We start from the raw sequence: 9,781 nt of genomic DNA, 5'->3' as shown, positions 1-9,781 counted from the left end.
AAAAAAAAAAAAAAAAGGCAGGAAAGACAAAGAAACATACTCTAAGAGGTCAATTTAGGAAACTTGTAAAACTTGGTATGTAGGAATAATAAAATGTTTTAATAGCTGAAAAGATCCCAGACGGTCAGGTATACAGTCACATGGGTCAAGCAGGACTCACTCTCCTAGGCTGGTTTTGAGTTCCTTTCCATAATTCTGTAAGGTGGGGAGAAATATCCAAACTATGAATTGAGCTTCTTACTAGTGTCCTGAAAAATATTTCCTTAAAAAAGTGCATAAACTTGTCTGAGGGAATTAAGACACCAGGAAGACGAAGTGTTGATGAGGCTGGAAAAAACTGTCCAAATAAAATTAAGACACAACAGATTCAAGAATGACTTCTGCAGGCTCAGGCTAATGGCCAGCTTAGCAGGCCTCTCCTATGCCTTTGGTAGCAGTATCTTTTCTTAAAAACAGAGTAGGATAGAGTGTAAAGGAGGCCGGGGAATAGACTCCATAAAAGATGAGGTGGCAGATCAACCCTCGTGCTCTTTTACTGATAAATGGTGAGTCTGAGGTGGTGGTGAACAGAGGCTTATGAACAGGACAACAGTAATTAAATGACTCAAGTGACAACCGCCATCACAGCCCCACCTTCTGATTTACAACTTTCAACCATCATCAAAAGTTACTGTAAACTAAGTACTTTAAGTCAGTGTTTTCTCGAATGGGGTTCAGGACAAAGAGGCAAGGGCTCGGCAGGCCATTGGTTATCCCAGTTAATTGCAGGAGACCCCAGGGGTGGGGGAGCTGAGCCTCAAATTCCGGTTTGCACCACCTGCTCTTTCTGCTTGTCCCTTTTCCCATCTAGCTCAATAGATTCCACAAGAAGTTCTCCAGGTCTCACTGTCTCTGGTAAGCATACAGCAGGGTGAGAGGGGCATTTCCTAAATACTCAGTTTTTCTTGGTCAGCTTATTTTGTTTTAAACACCGCAGAAAACTCCTGATGAAGGGGGGAAAATGCAATTTCGTTAACTCGAAAGAGCTATTTAAAAAAACAAAACAGGAAACTGCTCCAAACAAAAGTCAGCAGAAGAAAACAGAAATACTCAGAGGCTTGTAGAATAAGACTGAGCACATTAGTTACTCAGAGTCACAGTATCGAGAGACCACCACTCCCCTTCCCACTGTGCACCCCTTGCCCACCCCACCCCCGTCTTCAGCTCCTCCATTTTGTGCATTACTATCCCCAGATGTGGGGACAGACAAGTCCTCCTCAAAGATTTGTTGGCTCAGTACTTCACTCCTGGAATAAACTCCTTGGCATCTGGGTTCAGGTTACTTTTGCTCTGAAATAAGAACCAAGAGATAATAAATCCCAAGGCAAGCTGCACTTTAAAACTTCCCCAGTCCATCATTATCAGTACCTTCCCATTTAGGCTTCAGGGAGAGAAAGAAAGAAAATTCCTTGTAACTCATGCTGTTATTGCTAGGTTGTTCTCAACTGCTCCTTATATAGCCCTGAGCAAGCTCATCATCTTCTTCCTTCTTTAGACTCTTGTTTCCTTCCTGATGCTTTCCAAAATGTCATCAGAGGCCTGTAATTTCAACTCCAAGAAGAATTTTTCAATTCATTGAGTAACTTAACTTGTTGAAAACCAGGGTACTCCATCAGACCAGTCTGGATACTATAATCTCTATTTTTCTTCATCTTTCTTTATTCTCTTTGGTTCTCTACTCTCTTGTGAATATCTCAAACCTTAGCAAACCACAAGGAAGACTGTTCAGAATATGAGTTGTGTGAAAACTATATTACTCACAGACTTTTTTTTGAGACAGAGTCATGCTCTGTCACCCAGGATGAAGTATAGTGGTGCAATCTCGGCTCACTGCAACCTCTGCCTCCCAGGTTCAAGCAATCTCCTCCCTCAGCCTCCCAAGCTGGGACTACAGGCATGCACCACCATGCCTGGTTAATGTCTGTTTTTTTAGTAGAGGTGGGGTTTCACCATGTTGGCCAGGCTGGTCTCGAACTCCAGACTTCAGGTGATCCACCCTTTTTGGCCTCCCAAACTGTTGGGATTATAGGCGTAAGTGACCATGCCCAGCCTGCTCACAGACTACTGATGTTACATAAATAGGAAAGGCAGGAAATTAATTTATCTGGTTTTATAAGTGAAGAAAATGACCTCAGAGGAGTACATTTCTTCCAAAATGAACAGCCAATTTTTATAACAGAATCATTTAAAAATATATTAAATACAGATTTGGGGGACAGTAAAAGAGAATAGCAGCAAATGATAATTTGAGAAGAAACTTCTTCAGTATTCAAATTGTTATTCTTAATCCCAATTCTACTTTGAAGAGCCCATTAGAAAATAAAAGTTGGTGGCATCCAATCCTGGCAAGAAAAAAAAAAAAGGTGGTGATGCTAGCAACAGTAATGTTTTATAGTGCTTTATGAGGAGCAATGCACCTTCAATGCACCCCTTATTAATAATGCCCATATTACGAGCAAAGAAACAGCAGCTCACAGGGCTCCAGAGACTTGCTGAGGGTTGCAGGGCCAGAAAGTAAGTCTGTCATTCCAAATCCTATATCCTTTTCACTATATAACATGGGAAACTACATATGGCTCTTACCAAAATGTCTTCAGAATCATGACCATCACTGACCGACAGTCCATTTAACTGCTGCTGCAACTGTCCCATGGCCTGAGGCAGGTCTCGTGATGGAATAAACCAGTCCTGGTCTTCTTCATCCAGCATCTCTTGGAAGCAGCGGTCCAAGAAGTCTTGCTCCTGCAGCTCCTCCTCCACCTAGCAAACAAAGGGGAGCAGCTCAGACTTACTGTCACAGCAGTACTTATCCTTCCAGTTTTTCCTCCACTTCTTTCCTTTAGAGGTTATTACACTGCAATTAAGATTGATCTTGTGCTGGATGCAGTGGCTCACAACTGTAGTCCCAGCAACTTGGAAGGGTGTGGCAGGAGGACTGCTTGAGGTCAGGAGTTTGAGACCCATCTGAGCAACATAGCATGACCTTGTCTCTACAAAAAAAAATTAAAAATTAGCCAGGCATGGTGATGTGTGCTTGTAGTCTCAGCTACTTGTGAAGCTGAGGCTGGTGGATCACTTGAATCCAGGAGGTCAAGGCTTTAGTGAGCCAAGACTGTGCCACTGCACTCCAGCCTGGGCAACAGAATGAGACGCTGATTCCTTGAAAAAAAAAATTATGATCTTACATGAGATCTAAGGGATCTAAGGACCCAATGCATCTAATGACAGGCTAGAGATAACATAACTTTATTTCTTCTCAAACAAATTCTAACAATAAGACTAAGAAAATAGTTATTCACAATAATAGAAATTCAAGATCTCCACAGATGTTCTAAGATCTCTAATAGGTGATACAGATATCACGGAAAATCATTTTAGAGCCTGAAATTCTTTTCTCAGTTTTGTTAAGAAGTAACCCTTCTTAAATTTTCCATTTTACAAGAAATATGAAAAAGATATAGCAAGTATATAACTAGGTCATGACCTGGCTAGTGGAGATAAAATCAAAACCAGTGCTCTAGCTTCTAGACACTTTTTGGGTAAGGAAATCCTCAAGGGAGAAAAATACTTTCAGAACATTAGGAAGTCATAAAGAACACTTTTTAGTCTACCACTAGAAAATTATATAATCAATGTAGTGTTGTTTCAAAAGAAGATGAAATATATGAACATTCAAGCAACTCTGCATTTCTTAAAACACTGCCCTAAACTAAAGCAGTATGCATCTAGGATATCTTACACTTCTTTGCAGACATTGCTAACTCTTACTAAAGAGTATGGTTCACTCTGCAGATTTCAGTGTCTTTGATAGGCCTCTTGTTTCATGTTTGGCATCCTTTTCCTGCAGGCTGCCTGGTGACAGATTCACAGCTCACTAGCACCACCATCAGGAGTGAGGCCAAGCAAAAAATAATCACCCAAATTAGCATACAGTTACCTAATGAATTCAGAGGAAAAGTCACTGGTAGTGAGACTTAAAGAACAGTATTTCAACTATTTACCACTTACAATTAGCCACATGTAAAAACTAGACAGTTATGAAGTACTTAATATTTTCATGCCACAAGATGTAATATGACTACCTAAGAGCTACCCTGACTCTACAAGAGCATAACAGTATGTGCGCTCTTACTAAATTTACCCGTGTTCACTGGCACAACCAATGAAAATGGTTGCTGGGCATGGGTTTAATAGAAGCATGGGCTACGTGCAATTCACACAGATTCCAATATAGCCACATTAGATGGAAGCTGCTGGCTATCACCTTTAAACTGTTTCCTTCTTGGAGCACCAGGCTGTTCAGTTAAAATCACATTTGTCACCTCACATGCTGCATATGGCCAAGTGACTATTCATCACAGAATGTTCCCACAAGGGACGTGAACACTTTGGCATCCCTTGGTTAAAAGGAGACCCTTTGCCGTGGCCTTTGGCTCCCTCCCCCTTTCCCGGCTGCTGAACTTTCTGGTTTTCCCTCAGCCACTCAGCTGATAAATGCCTTGGGGTTGGGAGAGCAATACCATGGAAGGGACCAAGTGGGCACCAGATCACTTGTCTAACCAGAATGCTTACCTTGGGTTAACTTTACAGAGACATGAAACAATGCATTACTGCTGAATCTTTGTTCAAGTAGTCTAGCTAGCCCCTACCTAATGCACTTCTCTATTTCAGACTTGCATCCTGCCATCCCCGAGTTCCTGTCTGAGGCATGCCATGCTGCCCTGTCTGCACACAGCTGCTGTTTCTCGATAACACATGGCATTAGACCAAAACAACTTTATGTTGCCAGGTGAGGCGCAATGGGTCACGTCTGCAATCCCAGCACTTTGGGAGGCTGAGGCAGGCAGATCACTTGAGGCCAGAAGTTTAAGACCAGCCTGGCCAACATGGCGAAACCTCATCTCTACTAAAAATGCAAAAATCTGCTGAGTCTGGGTGGCACATGCCTGTAGTCCCAGCTACTCAGGAGGCCAAGGCATAACAATGGTTTGAGTCCAGGCTGCAGAGGTTGCAGTGAGCTGAAACTGAGCCACTGCACTCCAGCCTGGGCAACAGAGTGAGACTCCATCTCCAAACACAAACAAAACACAAAACAAAACAACCAGAATTATGTTGCCAAGCTAAGTATTACCTGTAAAACATTAGGGTTGGGGGAATTAGAGCAAACAGCTGTTTATCTGCTTAGCCCTTCTTAGGGCCTGGTATTTACTGCAACACTGGAAGCTGGCTGCCATGGATATTGTTGTCACTGCTTTCCTACATCTCCAGAAAAAAGTTACAATTAAAAAAAAAAAATTTAGTCTTCATAGAGACTGTCAAAAATTGCCAATGCCGACTATATTTCAAGTCATCATAGTGGGGTATTGGGAAAAGTTTTCAATTAGCAATAATCGTGCCTTAGATAAACCTCATTGGCTATGATGCTGCCACTGTGCAAAGCTGAAGTTATTATAATTTTTAAAGCTCCTGAATTGTCTTTCCTCAATCTCTTTGTGGGGGGTGTGTGCATGTGTGTGTGCACGTGTGTAAGTGCATGTGTGTATCTGCAAGCCCCTGGCTTTCCAGCACTTTTCCATGCACCCTGCCTCTGAGTTTGCTAAACTCATCCATGTAGGAGCGCAGAGCTGACCCACAGTTCAGACATCTGGCTTCTAATAGTCCTGGTGCAGAGATCACTGGAGTTAAAAGCATGTCGGTGAGTGTTAAGAAAGCTAGTGAAAATTGTTTTATGTTTTCAACAACATCTATTTCATTCAGAGGCTGGATAAAGGCAGAGTGAAACTGTTAGGTCAACAAAAAAGCCAAACACGACATTCTAAAATCCTATGGAAAACTTATTTACCTTTAGTGAGAGTTGTGAATCGTCCTTTTTTTTTTTTTTTTTCTGAGACAGAGCTCAGTGCAGTGGTATGATTGGCTCACTGCAACCTCTGCCTACCAGTTTAAGCGATTCCCATGCCTCAGCCTCCCAAGTAGCTGGGATTATAGGAAGGACACCATCATGCCCAGCCAATTTTTAGATTTTTAGTAGAGATGAGGTTTTACCATGTTGGCCAGGTGGGTCTCAAACTCCTGACTTGAAGTGATCTGCCCACCTTGGCCTCCCAAAGTGCTGGAATTACAGGCATGAGCCACCATGCCTGGCCTTAAACTTCTTTCATGTCTTCATTTATTTTCAAAATGAAATGCAGAGTATCACATTTCCTATAAGCAAGTGAAAGCAACAAACTACAAAGTATAGAAAAACAACCTCATTACCATTCTGTTTTTTAGTGCTCCACTGTTCAAGCAATTAGCTTCACATTGATCATTACAGAGAATTATAGAACCAGAGTGCTTCCTAGGATTAAAGCTACAATCAGGGTAGGATAAAGGACCTCAGCTCCCTTGGTTTGGTACAAGGGTTTTATGTCAATCCTCTAACATTGAGAAGAGTCCTGTTTGATTTAAATTATGGGAATATTCTAGAATGGTCTATGGTTGCTGAGAGAAATAACATAAACAAATTAGCCAGAATGAGGCTAAGGGCAGGGCCACTCTGCAGTAGCTACTGTGTAATGTGAACTGCACTTAGAAGGCATATCATAGTGTGGAGTATATGCAAATCTATTTGGTTATACACGGGCTCATCACGTGTGGATTTTCAGATATCAACTAATTAGTCTGATACTTGTGTTCTCTTTGTATCAACATGGTAAGAAAAATATAAATATCTTCCTCCAAGGTACTATCACTCTGGTCTCTTACCAGATGAAGATATTTCTTAGTCATTCCACATGAGCACCCCCTCCATGAATTTTTAAGTTATCCTAAAGCTAATTGTATCCATTTATTTTGTAACAAACTGGCAATAAAATACTATAGCCCTTGAGTTACATGTATCATCAATTTTCCACTTTTCCACTTCTTTCTTTACCTGCCTGTTGAAATCCTCTTCATTCTCCATCCACATGTACTCCGCAAATGGGTTTTCCTTTTCATCATGCCCATTTAACCCTTGGTCCTCTTTGGATTTTACACTGGGTGATGTATTTGCCACACTGGATCCATTCATTATGACAGAACCTAAAGAGGAGCAAAAGAAAAGATAAAATGAATGTAAAGATAAAGAAAATGTAGATCTAAAACATGCAGATTGTCGGAAGCTTCTGAAATTCTACGTCAAAGATTTTAACTACAAACAGAAACTGTTAGCCTGTAACTCTTATAAGACCATTAATATCCTGCAGTTATTAACTATACAGATGTGCAATTATTTAAGAGTTTAAAGAAAAGATGTCTATCAACACCTAGGTTCACTTAGTCTTTCTAGGCAAGTGGGACCAGGGTGGGAGGGGTGGGAATCTTCCCATGCCAAATTTCTGTAGGTACTGGAACCTAGTCAAGATCATTACCACTTTCTTAACATTTAAAAAGATAGAGAAAATGCATTCTTAACGAACATTGTAAGCACCTACATATTATTCTAATTCTCAAGCTGCTTTTCTTTAAAATGTATTAAAAAATACATGTTTATCAAATTGATAAGCAAAAAGGAAAAAAAAGCCATTCATTGTCCAGCCATCCAGAGTTAAGAACAATTAACGATGTGGTGCATATAACCTTCCTGAATTCCCATATGTGTTCGCAGATACAAACATACACATTTCCCAAGTATCCATTCTCAAGAGTAATAGGATCATGTGATACAAGATGCCCTATCATTTGCTTTTTCTCAGTCCTATGTTATTTAATAATATAGCCATACCGTCTTTTTTTTTTTTTTGAGACGGAGTTTCGCTCTTGTTACCCAGGCTGGAGTGCAATGGCGCGATCTCGGCTCACCGCAACCTCCGCCTCCTGGGTTCAGGTAATTCTCCTGCCTCAGCCTCCTGAGCAGCTGGGATTACAGGCACGTGCCACCATGCCCAGCTAATTTTCTGTATTTTTAGTAGAGACGGGGTTTCACCATGTTGACCAGGATGGTCTCGATTTCTTGACCTCGTGATCCACCCGCCTCGGCCTCCCAAAGTGCTGGGATTACAGGCGTGAGCCACCGCGCCCGGCAGCCATACCGTCTTTTAGGGGTGTTTCCAATGTTTGTTTTATAAAGGTTCTATTTTGTAAAGGTCTTCTTTTCTAATGATTTCTTTAGGATATCTCCTAGAAATAGAAATGTTACACTAGAGAGTATGTTCCCTTTTTTAAGGCTCTTTGCATTGCCACACTGCCATAAGAATTTAAATTCCCATCAGTAGTGTGGAAGTGCCTGTTGCCCAACATTCATGAGTATTATCAGTTTTTAAACCACTGCCAATCTCATAAAGTAAAACTTGCATTTTTTTTTACATTTCTTTAATTTTTACTGAGGCTGATTATTTTGAGATGTGTTTATTGGCCATTTATATTTCTATTCTGTAATTTTACTGCTAAAGTACTTTGCCCATTTTTCTACTGGGGTATATATCTTTTCCTTGTCTTTTGTAAAAACATTTATTCTATTTGCTATAATTTTTATTCTTTATAAAATAAAGTTTATACCTAAAATAAATGTTATTCATTATATTTACTTAATTTTTAATGGTAATTTTTGCTGGCCTTAATTTTTTTCTAGCTCATGTATATGTTTCTGTCTACAGTTTTGTAAAATTGTATGTAAACAAAATTGTTTATTTTGGCTTCTAAACCCATTTTGATGTTTTTGCTATCATTTAGAAAAATTTTTTTCTGTTATTAATCTATATCTTAATAATTCCTCAAAAATCATTCCACTCTTTATTCACTACTTTGCTTCTACTTATTCACTGCTTCCCTTCTGTACTTAGTACAGCATTAACACTACTTAATTGTTGTTTCATATGCATAATTTTTCTCCTTCCAATTAGATTCTCAATTCCTGACAAGTGAGACTGAGTTTTATAGATTTTGTAACTCACCACAATATTAAGAGTTCCACAAATACCTGAGGCTTAATTGTATTTAGGCAACTTTCCTTCTCTAACCCATGTCCCTTCAACCTTGACTCCATCTTTACCCTGAACCCCACCTTCCTTGGGGCCTCTTTAAGTTCTTTAACAAATTATTTCCCCCGGCCTGTTTCCATCTTGGCTACTCTCATGAGTAAGTTATTCTCTGCTTCTGGATAGAGTAAAATATTCTTTCTTGGTTCTCTTTAAAGGTTTTTTTTTATTTTTATTTTTTGTTTTGGAATTTCCTAACCTGTTATGGACATTAGAAATGTAATATTCTAAAAAGACAAGGTAAAATTGTGAAGAGTAAAGAACAGATGGAAAAATAACTCACTGGTACATAGTTCTAAAATAATTCATTTAAAATAGAAACCATTTAAATCACTGCAGGTTTAAATAAGGCTACTAGTATGAAATATATCTATTTAACATATTTTAAATAGAAACAAAAGAAATCAATGTATATTCCAAACACAGATCTATAATAATTTCATAAGCTATAGAGGGGAAGAAAGCAGTTCTTTACTTTTACCACTTCCATCTGTAGCATAACAATGACAGAAGCAAGACTGTTCTAAATGCCAGGGCAACTGTATAAGTAGGTTGGGCATTCCTAAGCACACACACTCTTAAAGGTCCTGAACCTTGCTGGGTAGCAAGATATACTGCACTATTATTTCCAGAGATTTATTTGGCAGTTGTTTGCAACCAGCACACTGATTTGTCACCATCAATATGGAAATTATCCACAGAGAATCAGAAATCAGAGTTTAGTTTTTTTTTTTTTTTTTTTT

General features: G+C 39.6%; 1 protein-coding gene and 1 non-coding gene across 7 annotated transcripts in view; both read right to left on the bottom strand.

Moving 5' to 3' along the window:
• Window positions 1-78: 78 nt before the first annotated feature.
• Window positions 79-9,781, bottom strand: part of PAIP2B (poly(A) binding protein interacting protein 2B) — a 32,681-nt gene continuing 22,978 nt past the window's right edge. For all 6 annotated transcript variants that reach the window (XM_017521998.2, XM_017521999.2, XM_017521996.2 and 3 more), the window contains 3 exons: window positions 6,956-7,104; window positions 2,623-2,799; window positions 79-1,329 (listed from right to left, as the gene is read on the bottom strand). In XM_017521998.2, the coding sequence (XP_017377487.1) occupies window positions 1,273-1,329; window positions 2,623-2,799; window positions 6,956-7,093 (372 nt within the window). In that variant the 5' untranslated portion in view covers window positions 7,094-7,104 and the 3' untranslated portion in view covers window positions 79-1,272. The remainder of the gene's footprint in view (window positions 1,330-2,622; window positions 2,800-6,955; window positions 7,105-9,781) is intronic.
• On the bottom strand, window positions 5,340-5,480 carry LOC119470142. The gene has a single exon (XR_005199021.1). It is a non-coding gene; the product is annotated as a U4 spliceosomal RNA (small nuclear RNA).

Source organism: Cebus imitator, unplaced genomic scaffold (genome assembly GCF_001604975.1).
Source record: "Cebus imitator isolate Cc_AM_T3 unplaced genomic scaffold, Cebus_imitator-1.0 Scaffold23, whole genome shotgun sequence".
Lineage (NCBI taxonomy): Eukaryota > Metazoa > Chordata > Mammalia > Primates > Cebidae > Cebus > Cebus imitator.
The sequence above is the reverse complement of the archived record's forward strand: the minus strand, read 5'-3'. Positions and strand labels throughout refer to the sequence as shown.